Source organism: Apodemus sylvaticus, chromosome 19, assembly GCF_947179515.1.
Source record: "Apodemus sylvaticus chromosome 19, mApoSyl1.1, whole genome shotgun sequence".
NCBI classification, from domain to species: Eukaryota; Metazoa; Chordata; class Mammalia; order Rodentia; family Muridae; genus Apodemus; species Apodemus sylvaticus.
In genome coordinates, this window is record NC_067490.1 from 7,263,014 (window position 1) to 7,288,525 (window position 25,512).

Sequence of the window (25,512 nt, forward strand, 5' to 3'; positions counted from 1 at the left end):
ACTCATTTTAATAGCCATCATTATCAATATCACAGCCAGGAGGGAAAAGACAGTCTTTCCACAGGCTATACAGAAGTAGATGCTTAGAGGAATGATTTGCATGACTCTCTGTGTTGGACATCAGTCACAGGAATACAGCCAGGCTGAAGGAGAGGACAAGGAAGTAGTACTAGTTGGGTCATCTTGTCGTCTGTTAAACACCCACTTCTTGCCAAGGCATAGGCGACCTTATCCAGATGTCCAGTGTGTGTCAGACACTGTGGAGGTAGGGACTCTTCCCTCCAAACCCCAGAGGACCTGGGCTGATCACAGAGCACCCACCCTTTCTGTGCTGTATATGGGCTTTTGGGTACCTAGAGACATTTTTATGGTTTTGAAGTATGCAATTAAAAATCTCCTTAAAAGTTAATGATAGTATCAATATATATGTTCATAAGTAGAATGAATTGGGATGTGTCACATTCCATGGGAAAACTAAGATCTCTAAGACTTGTACTGCCGCTCGTAGAAATGTAAGCCTTTACAGTGCTGGGGTCAGCTTAGGGATCGAGCACTGGGCTAGGGCCCTGGGCTCAGTGGTGAGGATAAGGCATTTCTGTAGAGGCACCTTCTACATTGCTGCCATGACCACAGTTCGATGAAAGCATTTACCCTCTGTAAGAGTTCTGATGTGTTTTGGTTTTTGAGTATCCCAAGGGCAGAGACCCTCAAAAGCTTGGTGCATTCTCAAAAGTCTACTGGTGCTACCCTCCCAGTTTCCCCATCTTCCTTTACCAGCATGGAGAAGAGTCTGTGGAAGGATGAGCCCTGACTTTGTATACTTAAGAGCATGGGAAGCCACCCCGAGAAAATGGCTTGGAGTAAGGAGCCCGCGGTTGGAAGGTGGGTGGGGTTGGTGCCTAACCATTGTGCTGCCCAGCGGGCTGTGAACTGTGAGTGTTTGGTAGTTATGATCTAGGACTGGCATCTGGTATTCCTCACAAGGTTTCAGTCATCAGCCTCTAGAAGCTTAGTTTGTCCATGCAGTGGTTTTATTTTTTAAGTTTGCTATTCTGAAATTATTCTAGAGTCATTAGAAATATAAAAAAGAAACAGAAAATCCCATTTCACTTAAGTGCAAAAATAAATTTTAATGGATAATGAGGGAGCTAACTGTCTTGAAGGTTTGGGGCTCTTTTTATTCTTTCTTCCTTTCTTTCTTTTTTGGGTATACAGAGTAAATTGCCAGGAGAAGGTGAATCTAATCCCTCCACATGCTCCAAAAGCAAAGCATAAGAAGAAACCTGCGAAACAGGCCCGTTTCAAGTCTCTTTATCAGTTTTTCCAGGAGAAGCTGGTGGTTTTCGTGGACAGAGGTTTTTAGCGGCTTAGGCTCCTGTAAATGGTGGAGGGAGAGACAGCAGTGATGTGTGAGGGTTCATTAATTACTGCTCTTACTGCTGTCTGCACAGGCTGTCGGGATCATAAATGTCACTCTGTCAGGAGACTGTGATTGAGCACCTCAAAGCTGCCACCACCGAGCTGAGACCAGACAGGCTCCTGTTTCTCTGCTGTGTGGAAGGCGTGGGTGAAGGGGACGTGTTCTTTGTTGCATGTTGTCTCTGGCTTTGGGGTTCTGTGTTGAGGGCTGGCGGGACCAGGGGATGAGAGGTCCCCTGAGATGTCAGCAGGCCACAGCTCCTGTTAGCAGCTTGGGGTGGGCGTGGGCTGCCAGCTGCACAGCGCAGGGGAGTAAGAAAGACGGGATTCGGGTTTTGACAGGCCTGACACGATTCATTTGGAAAATTTCAGGAGAGAACATGAGTAATAAAGACAGGAACAGTGACAGAACGGAGCAAACGTGGTTCTCTGTCAGAGACAAACAGTTGAAAAGGAGCAGCCCTGTTTGTTGCCGTCAGGCTCCCGTTGTAAATGTATTCCTGAGTTGAAAGACTCAGTGCTAGTTACTGTCTGCGCTTGGCTAGCAGAGTCCAATTAGAGGAATTTCTCTCTATAGACATTTGTTTTTTTAAAAAACACTGCACTTGTTTCCTCTGTCACATGATGAGCAGTGGCTGCCTTCAGACCAAGAAATTGGACACAGGTTAAATAGGTGAAAGTTTTCTTAGAAGGTCTCACGTGGTGTCTTTGTCATTGTTAAACACTGGCCTCTCGAGAAGAGGGGCCTACAGTGTCTAGAGCCTGGCACGGGGCTGTGTGGGCATTCCCAGCCTGGAGTAGCTCTCAAGGGGAAGCTCACTGGAAAAATATGCTTTGTAGGCTCTTTATGAAGGACCTTAATTAGAAGTCACTCCTAACTCCTGGGGTGGGAACTGTATCTAGCTTGCCACTGCAGCTCCTCCTGCTGCTAATGAGCATGCTCCTCTCCAGGACGCGTCTTCTGACAGTCAACGCTGGGTGTGAGAGCTATTTCTGTTCACCTTGCTCTCCACGATTAACCCTTACTGCCCAAGTTCAGCATATGCAAATAGATTAATTAGATGGTTTCTGCCATTGATCCCCAAGCTGAAAATGCTACAAGTTAGAGGGGCTGAAACTGAGAAGCAGAAGGCAGATCGACTATCACGGTTTGAGTTTTACTGTTAACTCATGTTTAGGTCTTTTCTGAGAGTTTTTTTTTTTAACTGATTTAAAATTTATAATTGAATAGTTGAATTATTTAGGTCATTATTATGTAATTAGAATCTGTATAATAGACATCTGTTTCTCTTATTTAGGTAATTTACCCCACGGCACAAGGTTTCATTAACTAATTAGCAGAGGAGATATAAAATTTGTCCATAGCCATGATGCTGAGCCTGTAGACTTCTGTTTGTTTCATTAGCTTCTAATTAAAACACCAAGTCGACCTGTGAGAAAAATGTCAAGAGAATGACTGACTTCACCAAGAAGTGACACACAGTGCAGTCAGCTTTCTGATGGTGGCCTGCTGAGGACAGTGGGAGGGTTTCAGTCCATGCCTCCTCACACCAGGGAGCATTAGTGGACTGGAGAGTTTCTTTCCATTTAATATAAGACCATCAGAGAGGGCAGAGAAAGTCAGTGTATCCCAGAGCTTTAATGCTGAGGACCTTAGTGTCTGGTAGGCGCGCCTTCATTCTAAGAATGCAGTCTGCTGAGTGGGTCCTCTTGGTGGAGAGCAGTGGTTCTCAGCCTGGGGTATTTATACGCCTTTGGAAGTCAAATGACCCTTTCCCAGAGTCACATGTCAGATATTCTGTATATTAGATATTTACAGCACAATTCACAGCGGCAGCAAAATTACAGTTATGGATTGGCAACAGGATAATTTTATTATTGGGGGTCACAACATGAGGAACTGTATTAAAAGGTCAGAGCATGAGGAAGGTTGAGAACCACTGCTGTAGTGTCGTGTGAGACTGCCACTCACAGCACAGCTGCACACAGATAGTTTGGTTGTCCACTTACGCAGACCAAGGACACCGACTCTTGGAGAAACAACCAGGGCCCAGTGGTCGTATAGGATGGCCAGTACATTGTACTGTTGGTAGAATCAGAAGCCTCCCGTAGACCTGTTGTCTGAGAATGCCTCCTTCCTGCTTTCTACAAGAATGCTTAAGTTCTCAGTGTTTAACGGCTAAGGGAATCTCAGCATCGGACTGGGCACATTTGTTCCCCAGAGTGCTGCTGGCACTGTTTGGCACATGATCTGATTAGATGAAATTAAGAGAAGAAGAGATCCAGCCTGAACCGTAACTTTGAGGGACTCCACCAAAGCAGGCCTGGTGGAGATACCTTGGCATTAAGACCATGCAGACGGAAATTTGATTCCCAGCCATGGCGCTGTGCAGTGTGAATGCTTTTCTTTACCCCGCCTTCTCAGTGCCATTGAATGCCACAGGGCTGCTCTCTGTAGCTTTGTAGACCCAGAAACTGGAAGTGTGTGCTGCCTGTAGGAGGCATACCTGGCCATTTGGGCCAAAGTCCTTGAAGGCACTTTGAATTCCAGCTCTGCTTTTACCGAGGGCTGTGCCTGTCAGGTGGAGCTGAGGGAGGCCCATGCTCTGAGGGGTCTCTTTACGTTTTTTACCCTGTAAGTACACTGGCACCATGCAGAACCTCTATGCTTGGCTTGCTTGTTCATTCATTCCGTTGGCGGGGTCTCACTTTGTAGCCCAGCTGACCTGCAAGTTGCTCTGCAGACCCAGATGACCTTGAGCTTCCAGAGATCTGCCTGCCTTTACTTCTTGAGTTAGACTTTTCAGTCTGGGGAGAAGGCTCAGAGGTAAAGAACTTTTCCTTCTCTTCCAGAGGACTGGAGTTGAGTTCCCAGAATCTACACCAGCTGGTTTGTAACTTCCATAACTCTCCTGGCCTCCGAGTATGGCTTCCGCATACATGCGGTGTGGATGACACACACTCCTCTCCTCTCTTCCCTCCCCTCTTCCTTTCCACTCTCTCCTCTTCCTTCCCTCCTCCTCTTCTCTCCTCTGCACCCTTCTCAAAGTAATTAAGAAAAAAAATTGAGGTTTTTCAACTTGTCTCCGTTGCATACGGACCACACTTCTTATCTCAGGTTAAGGGACAGTACTTTAAAGAGAGATATTTCAAATAGGACGTGCAGCAAAGGTTTTTGTCAGGCATCTAAATAGGGTTATTATCACAAATAGTGCCATTTTTGTGGAAAAGGACCCCCAGGAGAGCACTGTGGCTCATGCAAGGTGAATTCCTTTTGGCTGGCTGTTTTGTAATGATTTACATTTAGATTGTTGGTTTTTGCTCTTGTGCAGGCAGAAAGGGGGGCTGGCCTGTGTGGCGGCCTTAACCACTACACTGGGTCTGGACAGCTTTGTTCAGCAGAGCTGGGAAATGGGCTGAACTTGCTTTCACCCGTTTTCATCCAAGGGCTTATTTAGTTGGTTTGTGTTGGGGAAATGTCACACGGGCTGGGAGAACAGCCAGGTCACAATTCTGATCCCCACATGTCTTGTTTTGCTCAGATTCACAGTCCGAGAGCGAGGCCTCACCCGTGAAACGACCGCGACTAGTAGAGAACACGGAGCGGCCTGAGGAGAGCAGCCGGTCGAAGCAGAAGAGCCGGCGCCGGTGCTTTCAGTGCCAGACCAAGCTGGAGCTGGTGCAGCAGGAACTGGGATCCTGTCGCTGTGGTGAGCACCCTCCCCAGGGCACCGGCCTGAACCTGGCCTGAAAGTCTTGGGCACACTTTTCCCACTCACTCATGGCTGCTCTCCATCCAAGACTCTAGAACGTAGCAGTCAAACAAGAGTCTGTGGGGCTGCTGTGAGCTGCGGGTAAGCTCACCGAGGAGAGCTTCAGTGTGCTGCTCCCACGCCCCGTCAGTCATGGCTTGGTTAGACGGTTTCCTTTTGCGGTATCAGCTTTCCTCCTTCGCTCCTCAGCGCAGGGCCTCCTCTTAGGGCTGCACACGGATGTGGTTGCTAAACTGTGTCCAGCACGTACTGAAACAGGCCAGGCAAATTCTGTTTTTCTCCATGACCACATAGATCATGACGCAAGGTAAAATGGTAGCTCTGGTATTTTAGGCTCACAGCTTTCCTGTCCCATGGCCTGTGGAATAGAGTTGTTATCTGGCAGCCTCTGAGACTCCTCCACTTCCCATTCCAAGAATGGCTTTAACTCCGTTCTCTGTTAAGCTGTGGCTGTCCTCCATTAAGGTACTGACACAGGGCTGCACAGTTCCTGTGTACTTGCGAAGCTGAGTTTGGGGGCGTTGTCTGTCTTCTGAAGAGAGAACCTCTTCTGCTCTGTGCCTCAGCTATCTGTACTATGGAACTAGGGAAGCATGGGATGAACTGGCTTCTCAAAATGAAGTTGGGACATCTGTTCCTGGCATGACCCTTCTATATTTGTCACTGTTTCTCCCTGGTATACCTTCAGCTGTGGGGATGGGAAGGGGAGGTGTGGCATTCATTTCTGCTGTGATTGTGAGTCAGGAAGAGAGTTGGGTAGTGGGAACAGACACTGTCTGCAGGGTTTTAGATTCTGTTTACCCCAAAGCCCATGGTGTGGCCTGGTGAGGCAGGGTGGAGTTCTGTGCTGAGCTGAGAACGTTTTGGCGGTGTGGTGGCTTCGCTCCGTTCTGACAGGTCTGTATGGTCCCTGAGGTTGCAGATTCTTGCTCTGTGGTGAGATGAGCTGTGCTGGTCTTCAGCTATTCACTGTGAGCTCCTCTTGCCCTTGTTCCACAGACTGCTTGTCTCTAAGCTGGAGACGTAGAAATATTCGTGTTTCCTCCTCAGCGGTGACTGGTGCTTGGTAGCATGTGGAATGTGCTGAGGGGATCAAGCAGTTGGTCCATGGGGTGCTTGCTGCCTTGCATCTCACAGTGGCTAATGCTACCTTTCCTCTCCAGGCAGGCAAGGGGATTCACAGAGTAGTTTAAAAGACCCAGGTCTCCACATTTACCCTGCAGCTTTGATGCAAAGCTCAGTTTCTACAGGTCTTAGCACCCATGCCTCTCAAATGAGGTCAGCTGTGCCATCAGTCTGAGACAGTCATCCTCATCAGACCCTGACCAGGAGGCTGGGTCTAAGAAGGTTCACTGTAGACCTGAGGTCGTGCTCAGTTATGTGACAACATGTAGTTCCTTGGCCAGTTCTAAGATAAAAGTCCCTAGGGTGGATCCTCCCTAGAAATACGGAGTTCTCTGTGCCTCATGGAGAGCCTCAGACCATGAGCTAAGAAAGATGGCTGTGTCACCTGCCACTGTTTAAAGATGAAGGGCTGCAGGAGAGCATGCGCTCTAGGGCTGGCTCTGACAGACTGCCTTGTGCTGCTCTCCTGGCTGCCTCCTTGGATTGCTCTGGGAAGGAAAGGGTGGGCTGTGCTGTGTAGTGATTTCCTTGAAGATACATGGAATGTTGGGAAGATATGAACTGCCCTGGAAGGTGTCAGAGGGAAATGTATTTACTACTGAGAGGGAAGACTCAACACAGTTGAACTGAATGCTTGTCCACCACAGAATAAGCATTCTCTGTATATTCTCCATCTTTTCTTCCATTCCCCTTCCATTCCGTACAGGTTATTAACTGCTGACAAGAAATTCACATCTCATAAATAATGCTTAAGAGCCATTGCTATATAAATTGAATGTGTTATGAATTGTGATGGGCCTTTTTGTAGCATTCAATGCCTAGAGCAGAAAGAACAGAGGATGTCATTTTCATTAATTTCTAATGAGGTGCCAATTAAAGGCAGAGAAGATGCTCCAAAGGGAAAGGTGGCCAAGCTCCCAGAATCCTCCGCCCCGGGGCTGTCATCCAAGCACTGCCAGCAAAGCCCTCTAAAAATTCCATTAAATTACAGTCTCGTGGAGAGCACACACAGACGCATTCAGCTTCCCTTTGATCTTCAAAAGAGCAATTTGTAAGGCGAGTTCTGAGCCTTCTCACATAGGACAGCTGTAGGTGATAGGAATTGTTAATTGCCAGGACGGTCTCTGGGCTTGCAATAAGTAGGTGGATTTTGACAATGATTTCTCCTCTGTCTCACTGACATAGATAACCTTTTTGTCAACAATCCCAAAAGAACACCCTTTTCCTGTGAAATCTTCCCTGGTACCAGTTAGAAAAAGCATGTAGGATATGTGGTGTAGGTCGGCTGGTCCTCCGACCTAGGTCGTCGTCCACAGTCCACACAGAACAGGCTCGCTTGTTGAGTCTCTACTTGTCAGGGTGACAGAATTGACCATTCCTGTTCAAGTCTTGTCTCCTAAGGCCACCTAGGGGATGTTCTAAGTCTGGCCGCTGTAATCGACCGTGGACCATGCTCAGCACCTGAATGCTGTGTGTATGACCCCTCAGCATGGCTTTGTTATGCTGGCATTGCTTCTCAAGACCACAGAATTACCTGTCAAGTGCTAGTGTAAGACCTTGTGTACATGTTAGTCTGTGGCAACTTAGCTTCACGTTGGGCCAGTGCTGCTTTCGTGACCTCGTCGTAATCTCACGTTCTTGGTTGTTTTCAGAGTAAGTTTTCTGTCCATGTCAGAGCCCATGGCGCTGTGGCTGGGCCTCTGCCTGGGGTGCCTGGGGCTCTGCAGTGTGTTGTCTCCGTGTGCTACTGTGTGTGCTGCTGTGGCTGCTCCGTGTCTGACATTCACTGTCAGTGACAGGTGTTTTGAAATGTCCTTTCAAGGCATTTTTGTTAAGTTTCGTGAGGTAAGAGATCTAGTCTGTATAGACTAAAGTCTCAGTGTGGTACCCTGAGAACTCCCTGGCAGTCTGTGGGGACACACTTGCTGGCCACTCGTAGAGGCTCTGGGGTGAGTCCTACGTGACTGTTACTACCAGTCTGGACGCCCTTGGGTCTTCAAGGATTTTCAAGAAAAAGAGATTGCAGGCCTCGGTCTCATTTTCAGCTCTGTTTGGAAATAAAACGTGTTCTCAGGCCATCTGAGAGCTAGTCGTGATCACCATGGCTTTTTCCTCCTCGGAAATGTTCCTAGGGCCACAGACAGACACTGCACTGTAAAGCTGGTCCCTCAGCTCACTCCAGCTCCGCCCACGTTCCACTTGTGTGCGTTGATTTAGTAATGCTCCATTCCCCTTCAGTGCGAGATCTTGTTGTTATGTTTATTATCTTTAGTCTGTTTTAATCTGGAACATTCTTACCAACTTTGTTTAGCAATTTCGATATTTTAAATAAGGCCCCCTCTCTGTTGTACATGAACACGCACACGTGCACACACAGTGTCATGGGTTTTAAGATCCAAGCACACCTCATGTGGGGTCTGGGCCTTAGCGAGTTCAGCTGTGCTCTCTGCTGCTGTCCTGCTGTGCTGATGAGCTTTGCTGGCGCTGTGCTCTGGAAAGCTCAGGGTTCTTCAGTCTCTCGGTGGTGATGCTTGCTGTTTGATTCACGTGCACACCCCATTTTTCACCTCCGCTAGTGCACCCGGTAAGCTGTGCATGTGTGGAACATACTTTGACAGTATGTCAGTGCTTTTCGTCCCCACGTCCCTGAGAAGCTGGGTACCGTGGCGTATGCTGTTGATACCTGCACTCTGGAGACAGAGGTAGGCAGATCTTGGAGTTTGCTAATCTGGACTAGACAGAGAATTCCAGGCCAGCCAAGGCTACATAGGGAGACCCTGTCTCAAAAAAGCAAATGATATCCTTGAGGTTTGGCATCTAGTCATGAATCCTGCCTGAACTAGTCTCATGTGACAGTTCAGAATGATCTGATTCCACAGTTTGTTTGGCACTGGCATCCTTTGAGTGGAGGTGCCTTTTCTTCTAAACCCATCACTGCCGTGGATTCTTCCCTCCCTCCCCGGCTTATGAGTCAGGGCTGTAGATAATGTTTTTCATTACTCACATTGTTCCCCATTTGGCCACTTGAAGTTCTTTCATCCGCACTCCTGTCTCCCTTGAGGAGTTGAGGGGGAGTGGGACACGTAGGATGTGTCCCCATGGCTCACTTCCTTCCTCAGTCCTAAACCAGCCACCTCTGCAGAGACCGCAGGATAGGTCACATGCTGTGCCTGACAGAAAGCATGCGCACACCTAACAGTCTACCGCAGACACGCCAGCACTGAGTCGTTAGCATGTTACAAGATATGTTAAGAGGATGGGGCAGGGGCTTCATCCCTCCTGGAAGACTGGACAGCTTCTACATTTCAGCCTTAAGAATGGGCGTGGCTTAGATGGCAGTGTTTGTTGTAGACGTGGGTCAGCAGCTGGATAGAACAGGCTTCGGGTGGCAAGGGTCTAGTAGAAAGTAAGAGGAGGCTTCTGGTTCTGGATTGAGGAGGTTGGATGTTAACTCCGTCAAGCACCGTCAGTGGTCATCATGATCTGACTTCTTTTTTAGTCAGGCACACAGCACACTAGAGATCTACCACAGCCAGAACTAACTGGCTGATGCAATGGAGAGACCCACTCTGCAGGCCAAGGAAGGCCCAGTTTTTCCCGTGCTCCTGAGGTAGCAGTGGGTGTGTGCTGCCCATGGCTTAAGAGGAGGGTGAGTCTTGTCTACACTCCAAAAGGAAAAACATATTCTCTGGTGGGAATTACCCTAGGCGAGAGAAGCAAAGATGCTAGGAGCCGTGCGGCAGGTCCCGAGGCTCCCATGCAGCGCCTCTTCCCCGCCCTCACTGCGCTGGCTCACATTAAATAGCCACTTACCCTTTACTGTGCAAGAGTTCTGGGCTAAAACCAAACATCTGAATGCCTGTGCTGCTTGTCTGTCACAGCAAATGGAAGTGTCAGACCTGCTCCCCTCCCGAGGTCCAGCCTATGTGTGCTTGGCCAGGGCGATGTGGAGACAGCACGGATGTGGCTGCTGCCCTTCCCCAAGCAAGGCAAGCAACAGAGGCTGTGCTCTTCATGTACAGGACCCTGAACACATGTGCTTCCCATGTCACCTGTGCGCCCTCCCTCCTGACACCTGGTCTCACCTCAGGGGCAGTGTGGCTGCTGCTGTCTTAGCTCTTATCAGAGCCCAGGGGACAGCTCGGCCTGCCCAGACCACTTATAGACGAACAGGGACCATTCTGAGAGGAATTGCTGATAGTTTATAGTTGTGATCTAATAATAAACAATTTTGGTTAATTTTTTGTCCAGAAAGATTTTAAAAAAATTTAAAAATGAGTATACCATAACATTTTACATTCCATAAAATTCTCCATTTTGCAGTTCAGAGAGTTGAGGTAAATTCATTGAAGTCATGTCGTCTTCACCAGTGGCTTTTTAGTTCACCCTTCTAGAAGGACTCAGCCCCTCTGACATGTTCACCTCCTGCCTAGTGCCAGCCAACGGACCTGCTTTCTTTGGCAGTTTTGTTTTTTCTAGAATTTCAGTGCCCTTGGGTTCACAGAGTACAGTCTTAGGTCTGTGTGCACAGCCTGCTCTGAGAGTTGTCCGGGTTGCTACTGTTTAGTTACCCTTCCCCTGAGAAAGCCACACTGCGAGGGCAGGCCATGCTTACACCAGCTGCAATGGGTGCTGCTGGATAAGTCTTTAGGTGGACAGGCGTGATGTACAACTTGATTTTTCTGGAGTCAGCGTGGGGGTGGGGGGTGAGTGGTCCGTGTGCGGCTGACAGCGGTGAGCCCCACAGCCTCCCCGCTCTCTGCTCACTTGGGTCTTTATGTTTTCTCAGCCATGTTTTATATGTCTCACAATGTATCTTCTGTTTAGCTATCCCTATGTATTTTGATTTTCTGGTGGTATTGTGCTTAGATCCACAGTACCTGCCTCTTGTTAGATTGCTGCTCCTCTGGAAACACAGTTGGTTTTCTTGGAGAATCTAGTTCCGGTTAGTTCTGCCTTTCATAAGACGCTGCTCACACATGGTGTGTCACCCGTGAGCACACAGTCTACCCTTCTGGGTCTGCCTGCCTTCCTTCCATTTCTTTTCTCTTTGGGTCGGGTAGGTACACATAGGGAGCTGCTGGGTTAGATGCTAAGCATACTCCTGCCCTCTGCTGACCTATTGCACCTCCAACACCCTGGCCTTTAGTCTTCGACTGAAATCAAAGGTCGTTTTAGCATTAAGTACAATTTAAGGGTTAATTTCCCACAACTGCTCTCACCCTGGTGCCAGCTAGTGCTTGTGTTTAAGGAGTGCATCCAGGAGAGTGTGGGAGACAGACGTTCACACGGCTTAGCAAGGAAGCTTGTGGCTTGTAGGTAGGGTTTCCATCCCACATCACCACCTCCTGGATGTCAGTGGACTGTAGTGCTTACGGTGGCTGTTGACTGCTTATGGCAGTGCCCTTTCCTGCCCTCAGCTAGAGGCTTCAGCCTCAGTGCACCTCCCTGCCACCCTGTCCTGCCCTGCTGTCCACATAGGACCCAGCATGTCTTCCTGAGTTCATTGTGTGTTTTAGTTTCTCTCTGGACCAGTATCTTTGAACCTCCATTTAGTTCAGCCTCCAAATTTCTGGTTAGGTTTTCGGACCCCTATGAGGGAGTCTCTGCAGCAAAGTAACACCACATAGCATCCAGTCACAGCCCTACATGCATGCATCACATGTGCACATATGTACATGTATATGAAATAACATTTTATAAGCAATAATGGGATATACATTTATTCTTACAGACTAATGACATAAATATTCACAAGGTTCTGCAGGAGGGCTATCTTATCTCTTGTGTTTAAAGCTAGTGTGACTATCTGCCACTGGGTGCTCTAGTCTTCCTGCAACTCGCATCAGCAGTGCGTCCCTGGGGGAAGGTGCCCTGCTTTAGGGAATCCTAATATACCCAGGGCCCACTCTACTTTAATAAGCTCGCTGTGTCGTAGGAAAGAAACATAAGACAATTACTACAACTTTAAACTGAGTAGAGAGCTAGTAAGTGCGAATTCTGTGTCACTTCTGACTTTGTTCGTTTGATGGGCGGACCTCTGGTGATGTGGCTTTAGGACATAGCTGTCCCCTCTGCGGACTGCAAGCACCATGTTCACTCTTCTGCCTGGCTCAGAAGCACAGCTCCACATGTACAGTGACATGCTGTTACCGTGGGAACAGAAGGGGAGTCTTGTGGGAGACATACGAATAGTGCCGTTGACCATCTGTCCCCAGTTAGGTCTTAAGGTAGTGTCAGTTTTATTCCTAAGGGACACCTCAGTTCTGAGAGTTAAAACTCAAGCTTTGAAATTAAGTATTGGAGATGCTAAGGTAAGACCTGAGATTTGAGTTCACGTCTTTTTTCCCCTCCAAACTGTCCCATTGGGCATTCTAAATGTTGAGTAGGTGACTGTAGCCGAGGCTATACCATATTTTCAGCCCTTAGAGGTCAGTGATTATGAGAAACCTGCTGTGTAAGCAGCAGTCTGGGGTATTTGTAGCTCCCCGGTGTGCTAAGGGTTGGTTTGGTGTTAAGATTCATTTCTTTTTAGGAGTCCAAGTGTTTCGCCTGCATGTATGCATGTATGCTGTGTGCATGCCTGGTGTCTACTCAAGGCAGAAAAGGCTGTTGACTCCCCTGTGTGCCACCTCTCCATGCTTCCGTGCTATGACTGTGTTCTGTGTCACCTGAAACCTCACCTAAATCCTGTGTTTGGGCAGGACAGGGTCTGCAGCATTGCCCTCCCTGTTGTTTCCCACACATCTGGGCGACAGGTGGTGCAGCAGCCTTGTGGCACTGACCCATGTCTCACTGACCAGGAAAATGGGGCTCCTTGCAGGGCATTCTGGCTGACCTCCCTGGGTGTCCCTGGTTTGTGACATATGGCCCGAGTGTATTGAGTTGTTTGCAGCAGGTTTCTTGCTTTGCTTCCAGTGACCTGGGTGGGCTGTTTTCCCTCCGTGTGCCCCAGTGCTCTTCAGCTGCAGGATGTAGCAGTTTCTTTCCTCCTCTGCTTAGCCTCAGCAGAGACCACAGATACCCAGCAGACGATTGGTAAACACTTCACTCCTTGAGCCTGTGGCTTCCTTTGCTGGACGATGGCCCCACCCTGGAGCATGGCTCCTTTGTTAGGGAGATTTCAGTGCCACCTTTTCCCCAAGATCAGTATCAGTGAAGTTTGTGTCTAATTCTAGAAAGTACGGTTATTTAAGCAGGCCAAAGTCTGGATGAGGTCACACAACACAGGTCCTAGAGATAGAGATTCCAGCAAGGCGGCCACTTCAGCTTTTCGTCTTGCCTACCACAACACCACCCTGTGATGACAGCAGTGGAAACTGGTTTCTCTGAGCATCTTTTTGGGATGGGCACAAGACAGGGTTTCTTTGCATACCCCTGGCTGTCCTGGAACTGGCTCGGTCAACCCACCAGTGTGGCCTCGAACTCAGAGATCCACTTGCCTCTGCTTCTCCAGTGCTGGGATTAAAGGTGCACCACCACCGGCCCTGATTGCATATTTTTATTTTTATTTTTTTATTTTTTTTGTTTTTTTGTTTTTTGGTTTTTCGAGGCAGGGTTTCTCTGTATAGCCCTGGCTGTCCTGGAACTCACTCTGTAGACCAGGCTGGCCTCGAACTCAGAGATCCGCCTACCTCTGCCTCCCAGAGTGCTGGGATTACAGGCGTGCGCCACCACCGCCCAGCTCTGATTGCATCTTACAGGCCACTTTGTCTTCTGCAAGGCTCAGCTGTCTGTGTGGCGTGGTCTTGGGCTGCTGGCTGTCATGGTGCTGGATGGTGCTGGCACCACAGCTCTTCAGCCTGTGAGACTCAGAGCCAGGCTGCAGGGGAGCCACGTCTGTGGGACAGGAGCACAGGGCCTTGGGAGGGCTGGGCTGGGTGAGCTGAGAAGCAGCACCTGGGCCGACTGATGGGGAGGAGGACCTGCCAGCTCTCAGCTCTGCTGAGATGTATTTGACCCAGCGGAGTTAGAGATGGAAAAAAAGTGACTGTGTCAGTGGGTCACTGGGGCGCTCAGAAGGACCAGGTGCTGGCCTTCAGCAGCCCTCCACACTGGGGTGAGGCCTTCTCAGCCTTTTCTCCCAGGGCTGGCTTCCTTAGAGCTTGGGTCCTCAGACAGGACAGGGGCACCACCACCCAAGCATATGCTCGTCTGTGCGTGTCTGGACGGCAGGTCAGACCGGCCCGTGCGGAAGGAATCCCAGCTGTTCTGGAGCGGCCTTTCAGAGGCTTCACTCACTTGGAAGACCCTACAGGGCTACAGGAAGTAGGTTTGTGCCCGTGTTGAATGCTCTCCCAAGCCAGAAGTTTCTGTTAAGTCTTTACTTGTCCAGAAGCCTGCTTTTGCTGCTCAGGAAACGGCTGGATCTGGGCTGTCTGCGGTGGCAGACAGAATGCTCCAGGTGAGACAAGTCCTATGGCAGCTGCCATTGGAGCTTGGCAAGGCCCAGCAAGCCTCTTCCTCCATTACCAGGATGCTCCCTAGACACATGCCAGCGTTCTTGATCCGGGTCAGCCCTGGCCCTTGGGAGTGGGGAGCTGAGTTCACACAGGAAGGTTTGTGAGTCCTCATTAGTACACAGGGCGACACGCTTCTCTGTACTTGCGCTGCCAAGCTACAGATTTATCCAGGAAGAGAGGGAAGGCTCTAGATTTACAAGTTAAGGGGCCAGATTTATGTTAATACTCTTGCTTCAATTAGATTGCTCTTCCCTGGAGCTGAGCTGTTGTACCAGGATTAATTTTCTGTTGAATCTTGAATAACTGACCAAAGTTCTAGTGTAAAGTTGAGGAGTGAGCAGGAGTGGGGGCTGTGGTGGAGTTACTTCTCACTGTCCACCCCGCTCATCTGTGACTCCAGGGCCTTGCATGCTGTCCTTACATGTCTGCGTGGGATTCCGTGAGCAGAAGCTTGGATTAATCACAGTGGTAGAAAAACAAATAGCCGGGTGTGGTGGCGCACGCCTGTGATCCCAGCACTCGGGAGGCAGAGGCAGGCGGATTTCTGAGTTCGAGGCCAGCCTAGTCTACAGAGTGAGTTCCAGGACAGCCAGGACCACACAGAGAAACCCTGTCTTGAAAAACAAAAAACAAAAAACAACCAAAAGGACCTTGAAAAATAAATAATAGTGCACAAGCACAACACATGTCCATGACAGTCAGTAGTGGTGGCTGGGACACCCTGGTCACTCCAGAATTGGAAGTGTACTGCCTGGACTTCTTGGGGTGGGGGAGGGCACCTTTGTTAATATTATGTCCCATTATGCTAGAAGTAATTCTTTTCTGCCTTTAGTTGTCTGTTAGATAAAGTTATTTATTGTCCATCTTCATTGAATTCTGGAAGAATGAATGAGACTCTACCTCTGTGTTGTTCTCTTTGGGGGAAGTGTGCAACACCTGAGACACACGGAGCTCTCGGTCACTTCAGGTAGAATGTAAGCAACGGTGAGAAGCATGGGACTCATAGCAGGCTGGCTGGGAGGAGTCGTCCTGGACCAAGACGAGAGTGTGGGCCTGTGGGACAGCCGGTGCCGTGGTTCCGATGGTGTGGCAGGAGCCCAGTGCAGGAGAGTGGGGACAGCAGCACCCAACTGGGGCTTGTTAGCTGTGATAAGTTTATTATTTCTAGCACTGAAAGTTTTTTCTAAAGCACCAGAGTGACATCATCTAATTTACATTGTAAAAATCCCCCTGTGGTAGAGAAGCAGAAATGCTGGTGTGTGGAGGTCCTTGAGAATACTTAGAGGCTGGTGGCCATGGGGTTCCGCCTCCATGAAGGGTAACAGAATGAGATGAGAGACTTTTTTGGTGATTGTTATTTTATACAGTTGGAAGTTTATTATATTCATTATTTTATTTTATTCAAAGAGAAATTAACACATATGAAACAAGTGCATCCTAAATGGTAAGCCATATGTCCCTGAGTCCTTCTAAACGCTGGAGGAGAGGGACCTCTGGCAAGCCATGTGGAGTGCCTTTTCCTTCAGCGCGCTACCTTGGTTCCTCCGTGTCTGTGCAGCCTTCGCATGCAGTGGAGAGCAGGGCACGCTCAGGGCCTGAGTTAGAGGTTGTCTGCGGAAACCACTCATGAGGGTAGTAAGGGCTGTGTGAGGAGAAGGGGAGGAAAGGGATCTGGGATTTAACCTAATCACAGCTGGGTGGGTAGGCAGGAAAGATTAGGTCAGTCTATGGAGGCTCAGGCGGACTGAGGTTGTGGAATTTGTGGAATCTGCAGTTTGATATCGGAGCTCTTCTGCAATGTGGCCCAGCATTCGGTGCCAGTGGGACTTCGTGCAGGGTCCTTGCTTTTAGAGTAACAGCCAGTGCAGAGGGAAGTGCAGAAGGCTGACGTCACAAAGCACGGGCAAGCATAGAGGCCAAGAGTTGGGCTGCTGGCAGCTGCTGACAGAGACTGCGACCCGGCCATCCCCTTACACTCATAGTTGGCCTTTGCTTGTCCGTTAGGTTGAGAGAACAGAGTGTGGTTGTGACCTCTCCTTGTTACTTTGAAAGAAGCAAGTACTGTCTGCAGCAGCAGGGGTACATGGGAAATTACAGAAATGTGGTCTTATGGCTTCATGAAGTGGGCTAGCCAATGCAAAAAGCTGCACAAGTATCTTTAAAATTAGAACTGAAATAAGCAGCCAAGATGCCACGGGAGGCTAGCAGCGACTTGTGATGGAGAGACCCTGAATCTGAGGGCTGCGTGAGCAGAGGGCCGCCGGCCGTGGGAGAGGCTCCCGTAGGGGAGCCCTGGAGCAGGGCAGTGCCAGCAGCAGTAAGCATCGGCCTTCAGCCCTGTGTGGAGGCTTTGAGCACTGGGAGACAGTGCATGGGGAGGGTTCTGGGACCTGCCTCCCCGTGGCAGTAGCTCTGGAAAAAGTGCACTCAGTATTGGAAGAGGATCCGTGGGATGTAGAGATGTAGACGCTGACAGAGGTGCTGGGAAGATACTAGTCTCAAGCACTGCAGACCGGTCCAGACTGAGGAGGCCGCCAGCAGGGTGGGGCCCGTTGTCTGGCCAGCTGGCCTGTGACAAGTTAACTTTCACTGCTGACTGCTCTCAAGCCTAAAGTGAGTCACTGGGGAGGCCCCTGCCCCTCTTCCTCAAGCTGCTTTTCTGGGCCCTCGTAGCGTTTGTGTGTTTCAGTGTGTGATTGAGGAAAAGCAGGTGTGTGCTTCTGCGTTAGACCCTCCCCTTGGTTCAGCATGCTGGGTGACCTCCTAAGGAGCTGTGGGCTTTGCTAAACTGCAACTTCTCTTTTCCCTGGGGGGTGGCGGGGAGAACAAGGTGGCCAGCCTGGTGATGCGCTGTGGCTTTGGTGCTAGGGCCCTGGCGGTGACCTGACCACCGGTCTGCTTTTCTTCTGCAGCAGAGCACAGGTGGGGCTCTTGAACTGGGCTGGGCTTTCCATCCACCATGTGAGGCCAGGACTGGAGGATGCAGAGCAGATACATCCCATGCCCCAACGCCTGCGGCTGCTCCCGCGTGCCGGGGCCTGGCGTAATAATGCCTTGCGGATCTTTAATAACTCTGCTACAGATTGTGTCTTGGGCGTTGGATCAGTGGATGGGATGTAATCTGGGATTTCTGCTGGCGGGAGTGTAACCCAAGCATAGCTTTACCGCCCAGTGTTCCCAACACGCCTTATAAATGAGCTGGGGACGGGCGAGCTGCCCTGGGGCTTGAGAAACGTCCCCAAGGAGCATCCTGGTCATAGATAGAGAAAGCAGAGCCGTTTACTTTATTTTGTTTTTTTGAGACAAGGGTCTCATGTAGCCTAGGCTGGTTCTGTACTTATTCTGTAGCCAAGGATGATCTTGGACTTCTGATCCTCTTATACCTTCCTAGTTGCAGGAGTTACAGGCATGTACCACCATGCTTGGCTTCATGCCATGGGTGATGCGGGGAGAGGTTGCTACATCCTCAGGACTGTTTCTTTAAAATGATTCTTTAGATATCATATTTGATTCTTGCAGTGCTGTGGTTTGGAGATGGCCTTCATGAAGTCTCAAGGGTTTCATAGGTTCTGCTTGTCCTTGGAAAGCTGATGTAACTCAGAACTGACGTAAGTCTGACCACAGTCCTGGGCCTCGAAGGGTGGTGCTGGTGCCATGTGCACGGTGCCGGCAGCTCTGCTGCCACCTCCTGCTGCATGCCAGCAGAGCCTGTTGCGCGTCTTGGTCCTCGGGCTTGTCAGTGTTTTTAAGATCTGCTTGAGCCTGGACGAGCAGGGAAGTATAGACGTTAGGTAGAGACCCTGAGCCGCTGGGCTGAGCCTTGTCCCATCCTGACTTTAATAAAACAGCACGCGGGGCTTTCTGGTGAGAGACGTGCAGGAAAGCCCGTGCCTAATTGCTTACACCCGAGAGTCCCGAGCTGCTCAGCTCAGCCAGCTCCATGATGAGTGGTCAGCAGCATCCTGCCGGTGTGGGGGAGGTGCAGACACCAGGAGTGTGGACTCTGCTGTCTTGTTGCTCTCTGTGTCTCACAGAAAAGGCAGCCCTGACCCTGTCGGATCCTCGGAGTGCTCGTCCCTGCTCAGCGACAGGACTGAGCTGGCTGCTGCGTTCTGCCCCAGGCCTCTTCCGCACTGGACTGGGTGACAGTCAGGTGTCCCTTGGGCAGTGATTGTTGTCAGTGTTTGAACAGGAGCAGAACAGGACTGCTGCTGCTCTGAGACACTTAGAGCCAGGGCCGACCGGCTGCTGTGGTGCTGTGCAGGCTCCCAGTGCTGCGAACATTTGCCACAGCCAAGAGCACCTGGGTTAGGGGGTGAGCGCTGGCTGGGAGCGCCAAAGGCTATAGGGGAGGAAACGGCTACCAGACTAAGCTGCGCCTCTGGCTTCTCCTTCACTTCTCCACAAGCATGTCTGTGCTTACGGAGGTGAGGAGGAGGCATTGGATGCCCCGGAAGTGGGACTGTGGACAGTTAGGGGCTGGTGTGGTTGGTGCTGGAAAACAAACCCAGGTCGTCTTTTGGAAAAGTTGTACGTGCTTTAACCACGGAGCCATCATCACCCCAGTCTGCTTCTCCATCCACCTCTGTTCTGGGGGAGTCAGCCGGTGGCCTCTGCTGTGCTCCTCTGCGCAGGCCTCACCGTAGATGGACGCTTCTGTGATAGGCCCCAGGCCTCTCCCGCTGCCCGCTGTCTGCAGGCCTGGGCAGACCTGCACGATATGTGTGACCACTCGTCTGCCTGGCAGTCTGCTGAATTGAGGGGTCTTCTCAGGCTAAGGGACAGGCTGCTGAGCCCCTCTGGAGACTGTCTAGCCCACATCCTAGGTTGTAGGGATGGAACACGTGTGCTTGGCTTTCTCTAGCTCTTCTGTCCATGTCCAGAGTGGTCTGTCAGCATTGGGGACAGTGGCTGGTCCACATAGAGAAAGGGGTGCGATCCACAGGGGCAAGGCAGGCCAGCTGCTGCATTGTCCTCCCTTTCTAATGAAGGGCGTGTCCTTATTGCCCTCCTGCCTGTGCACTTCGTACAGTTATACTGAAAATGGCTCAGACGCCTTGGAGGAGGGCCAGTTTGAAGCTGCTGTCTGAGGAGCTGGCCTCTGGGCTGTGGGGCGCTGAACGGTGCTGCACGCTGGGGCCCACCCCTGTAAAGCACTTAGACGGCCGTGGCGAGGCGAGCCAATACATGGAAGTTGCTTTCGAAACTGCATGCTGCTAAGGGGTGGGTGGGGGGTTCCGTGTGTCATGGGTGGGTCTCCCCTGAAGTGGGAGGGAAAGAATTGTATGACGCCCAGGGAGCAGTAGCGACAGCATCACAGCTCTGATGCTTGAGCCCCCAGGGCCACTTTCTTTGGCCTTTGCAAGCAAGGACCCGTGACTGTTTCGCCCTCCTCTGTTTCTGAGACTCCTAGAACTTGCAGGCCTCCTGCCTTGCCTTCTGCTTTCTAATGAATGACTTAGAGAAGCCCAGGCTAGCCCAGCCAAAAGGAGGCAATAACCTCAAATCCTTTTGTCTGTGACTCAAGAACGTCCATCTCCAGAGTGATGGAGAGTTCACGACCCCTGCACAGCTTCTGGAAACAGGTCTGTGTTCCCAAAAAGGCTCACATTGGCTATTCCATCTGCTCTACCTGTGTGTCACCTCTAGTTCATTTTTGTAAGAAACTTCCCATTTTCTTTTGTTTTAAAAATTTGTTTTAAAATTTTTGTTTTAAAAATGAATTTCCGCCCATCTCTCAGTCAGCACTTACCCACAGCTCAGCGTGTGCCGCTCACGGCAGCACTGTTCTGCAGTAGCTGGCCTGTGCCTGGTGAGTGATCATGCCAGGACTGGATATAATCCACATCTAATAACCTCGGTGTGGCCATGGAGAGGTGGACACATGTCCCCCAGGCCCCGCCTGTGCGTTACCTGCTGTCTTCCCCGCGTGCCTGCGCTTAGCAAGTTTCCAGCTTGCAGAACTCAGAGCATCGGACTGCATTTGACAGGTGTGGAGCATGGGCTGGAATGGATTTTCTCAGCTCTAAGAATCTTACTGGACGGGGCTGCCAGTGCGTCTCCCTCGCCAAACGAAGGGGACACACTGGGACTCTGCCCTCGGGATCTGCTTTGACTATGGTCTGAAGTAAGCAGAGCAGCTCCCACCTCAGGAGAGACCCTCCTGCCCTTCTGAAGGAAGGGGCAGCAGGGCCGCTGCCCTTCTGTGAGTGTTGCGTGGAGAGGACTAGGGCAGGGCTTGGTGCAGTCCCCGCCCCGCCCCCGCCCCCCACACACACACAGATGACGGCTGGTCCCTGAAAGATGAGTTAGTGTGTTGGGTGGGCCGTGTGGAGAGCACAGCCTCGCTGCGGAGCCCTCAGGAGAAGACAACTGGTGTCCAGTATCTGGGAGTAATGAACTTATCAGTAAGGGTAACACACGGGCTCATTAATCTTCACTTTGCCTTTCCACCAAGTGGGAGCTTAGCTTCTCAAGAGACAAAAATTTCATCTCTATTCTTTTCCTCAAACCCAGTCCCAATTTAGAGTCAAACATATTGCCCTGCTCTCCCTGGGAAGCAGTTAATAATGTGTTTCTTGAACAGTGGATGGCTCTGGCCATACCCCTCCACCCTCAGCTGCACGCGTGTGCCCTTAACACAGCCTAAGCAACAGCTGCCACGCAGGGCGCATGGAGGCTGTCTTCTAAGACCCCGCCAGCCCTTCTCCCACCTACCTGCCTCCAGCATCACGTGGGTGAAGTTCATCGTAAAACCTGGGGCTATTGAGTCCTGAGCTAATCCTCGGCCTCAGGGCCGCGGCCTCTCCAGCCAGTTGGTTTATGGTTTAAGGAAAGTGTCTGTGTAGTGGCCCTGTGAGTTGCCGCACACACAGGGAAGCGGGTTAGGAGTGTATTTGGGGCCATCCAGGCCTGCCATCTCTGCCCAGGCCCATGGGTCTGAGAGGTGGGGATGAGATGGAGGGATGCTGGGCTCAGGCCGTGGTGCTCTTGCCAGAGTCTCCTTAAACCCTGCGGAGGAGCCAGGTGACCTCCATATGCGCAGTTCTCCTTTATTCCGTGAGCTGAGGTCTTGACCCTGTGGCCTCTTCCTTGTTCCCAGTGCGCCTTGTCAGCCTGTACGTCCTGCTCTGCAGGCCTCCTGCTGTTGGCCTTCTCTTATGTGCCAGCCCTGCGTCTCCCTCCATGGCCTGGAGGGCAGTCCAGGTGGGAACCCTAAGAGGACCCTGCTCTCTGTCCTCCTAGGGCGTTAGAGCATAGTTAGACCAGGTGGCATCAGATGACATCACACTCAGCCCTCCTGCCGTTCTTCCTCTCCTGTGTGTCACCTTTTCCAGGGTTGCAAAGCAGCCATTTTCTGATAGGAGCCCCATTCATTTGTGAGTGTGACTTGATCCCCACTGGAGCGTGCCAGGGTTTCTTCTGAGCCGGCATGGGTGTAAAGCTGCTTCTGTGCCCCCTGCAGTCCCGTCATCTGCTGCATTGGGCGGGGCCAGTGACGACATTTCCCAGTGGAAGTGCTGCAGATCCCACTGTACCAGGGAGCTGGGCCTGGTAAACGCTAGGTCCACGCTAAAGGGTGGGTGCGACATGAAACCTTGTACTGAGTCCATGTCTTGTGGATGCCAGTGAGGCCCCTGACTGTGTCCTCTGCTTCCCCACCTGCAGGCTACGTGTTCTGTATGTTACATCGCCTCCCAGAGCAGCACGACTGTACGTTCGACCACATGGGCCGCGGCCGCGAGGAAGCCATCATGAAAATGGTGAAACTGGACCGGAAAGTGGGGCGCTCCTGCCAGCGCATCGGGGAGGGGTGCTCCTGAAGGCCAGGCACGGCCGCCACACGACGCTGTTCTTAGTTCACTAATGTTAGCCTTATTTAGGACAAAGTCAGCCAGACACCTTGTACTGGGCACGCGTCAGACTACAGCCGGCCGTTTCCTTTCTTTAGCCAGCCATCCTGGTACTGTAGTTTAGGGGTTGATGGTGGATGAAATTGATTTCTGGCTGGTTACTAAGGTGCCTGCTAGCCATTGTATAAAATTAAAACATGAAGAATATTTGTTTTGAGCATGGCTAGTGGATTTACAACAACACATGCCTGTCACTGCTGGAGTCAGACTTACAAAGCCTTAAGCGGAAAGTGTCCAGAGCAGACTGAGCAGTAGAGGAGGCACAGGCCTCACGGCCCACGGGCAGCTCTGACAGAAACTTCCATGTTCGGCCTTTCACCTCCTCACTTTCGCTTGGTCCCAGCAGGACCTGATGGCCACGCGTGCCTTGGCCACAGGAGGCTGCCGAGACTGGCCATGTGGCTGGGCTGGGCTGTGCCCTCACTCTCTCTCAGCGCTGGAAGTCGGGGTGGGGACAGATTCTATGGAGGAAGCTCTTTACCTGTTGTTACGGGGAACCTCATCACACAAGAAGAGACAATTTCACTTTGAAAATTAGATCCTTTCAAGATTAGTCCACGCATGACCCCACCTTCTCTGCACAGGATCCGTGGCAGTGCCCACTGGCTCTGGCTGTCGCTGCCAAGGGCACTGGCATTGCTCGTGGCCGCCTGGGGCTGAGGCCTGCACCCGGGCCTCGGCAGCCACATTTCTTTATTTGGAGTTTGAAAAGATGTTTCATGACCGCAGAGTCAGTGAGTGCACAGGGAAGCCACTGTGCCCCTCCTGGCAGGACCTCCACCTGTTTCTATGCAGCCATAGTTTGAGGACAACCAGGCACCCACCTCAGGACAAGTTCAGGAAAGGAAGACAGTGGACTGCACGGGACCCTGGCGTGGCGCTCTAGAACGTCGTGAGTGGCGGTTGTGGGTGGGAGGGGCTCAGCCTGGGCCTGAGTGGGGCAGGTACGTGGGGCTGGTGAGAAACCACGACAGTCAGGTGGGCAGGGCCGGGGACATGCTAGGAGTTCTTTGAAAGCCTGGATCAGGTCTAAGTGCCACACAGGAGCCACCTGTCCCAGACCGTGGCTTGGCATGCAGCTGTCCACGTCTGGCTGCTGACGAAGGGTTCAGCCCTGTGACTTTCCTTTGTGTAGTTGAGCAAGGTCTGCTCTCCAGATGAACAGATCTGCACGTACAGTGTCTTGATCCAAAATAGCAAATAGGAAATCATGTTCTTCCCACCCTGCACCAGTCTGCACCCCACCACAGGGGCCCATTGCAGCAGCTCCAGCCTTAAGTCTTGGTTCAGGACCTAGACCAGCGCCTCACTCAAGGCAGCCAGGGCACAGGTGCCAGGTCTGCCTAGCGTTTACCACTGTTGTTACGCCACAGCCCTCTGGCCACCACATGGCCATCCTCAGTGAGACGCCATGAACCCTTCTTAGGCCCTCAGGTCCCCACAGCACTGGGAGGGGCACTGGGGGCCGTGTGCCCATGGACCACAGCCAGGTCCACTCCTGCTGGGAGAGCTGGCTGGGGGAGGGCTTGTTCCCTACAGTGTCTGTTCTGTGAAGTTTGTTAAATGTAAGGGAAGCTGAAGTTCTTGTATCTTTAAAGAGGAAATCTTATTTAACCCGTTGTGTCCTAGATTGACTTACACACATAGCCTAGAGCTCAGTTTTAGTTTAACATTGTGAAAATATTAAAAGAATCTTGTAACTTTATTCTTTTTTTCTCCTGCTGAAACAAATTAAACCAATCGTATGGACGTTCGGCGTGTCTGTTTTGGTGGCTCTCCTGGTGCCTGAGGATGGCCAGGGACGGAGCGCAGAGCCTCCCTGCCGCGGCTCTGCAGGACGTTCGTAGTGTCTGGGACTTGGGGTGATTTGCCCAGTAAGTGCCCAGGCCCAGCAGCTGCTTCCCTGTCTGGACGCCTGAAGGCTCGTGCAGGCGTGGGAGGGGTGCTGTGTCTCTGGGGCTGTCGCCCGAGTAGGTTGGGTGTCTGGGGACTTGAGTACAGTGAGGGCAGGCAGGAAGAATGCTGCCCCCTCCCTCAGGGTGGCTGCGGGGGTAAGCGTGTGGCTCTGATGGTCAGGATACCCTCAATACTTTTTGAAAGTTTTACCTCAGGCAGAGGAATGGCACCTTAACCACCCCACAGTTGCCAGATCAGAAAATGGCCAGGAAGTTCAGAGTGCTTGGCACGGGGCAGGGGAATGCCAGCAGGGGAAAGCCAGCAGGCAGCCACAGAGGCTAGTCTGATGGCTGGAGTGTGGCCAAGCCAGGACAGAGGCTCTCTGATGGCCATAGGAGACCTCCCCCCCTCCCCCAGGAACTCTGAGAAGCACCCTTCCCCTCGCCCCACGGGCACAGGAGAGACCCAAGGACAGTGTAGTGCAGGAAGGCCCAGTCCTCTGCAGCCCCTCGCAGCTGCCCGCCTGAGGGAGGAGGAACCCCTGTTTGAAGCTCCTTGAACTGGAAAGGGGGATACCTAACTTATCTTCTAGTTTAAGGGTCTGGGGAAAGTCTCACATCCTGAAATATATGTAGACTATTAAGTAAAACAGAAAATGTGTTAAAGCCCCTCCCGCCACATGCAGTGACTTTGCTGTGGGCAGATGCCAGCGCTGTAGCTCTGGTGAGATCACAGCCTCTGCCCAGAGCCAGCAGCTCCCATCTCGACCTGGAGAGCAAGCACTGGTGCCCTGCAAGGCAGGAGATGCACAGCACACCCATCTGGGCCACAGACGCTCAAGTGTTTGCAGCCCACAGGAACCCCAGAGATGGAGCCAGGGCTCATGGGAATGCGAAGGCTGCTATGCTGTCTGTCTGCACTGAC

At 51.3% G+C, this 25,512-nt stretch overlaps 1 protein-coding gene across 4 annotated transcripts in view; it reads left to right on the forward strand.

Moving 5' to 3' along the window:
• Positions 1-24,441, forward strand: part of Zfand3 (zinc finger AN1-type containing 3) — a 196,130-nt gene extending 171,689 nt beyond the window's left edge. For all 4 annotated transcript variants that reach the window (XM_052164549.1, XM_052164550.1, XM_052164552.1 and 1 more), the window contains 2 exons: positions 4,962-5,129; positions 22,448-24,441. In XM_052164549.1, the coding sequence (XP_052020509.1) occupies positions 4,962-5,129; positions 22,448-22,602 (323 nt within the window). In that variant the 3' untranslated portion in view covers positions 22,603-24,441. The remainder of the gene's footprint in view (positions 1-4,961; positions 5,130-22,447) is intronic.
• The last annotated feature ends 1,071 nt before the right edge of the window (positions 24,442-25,512 follow it).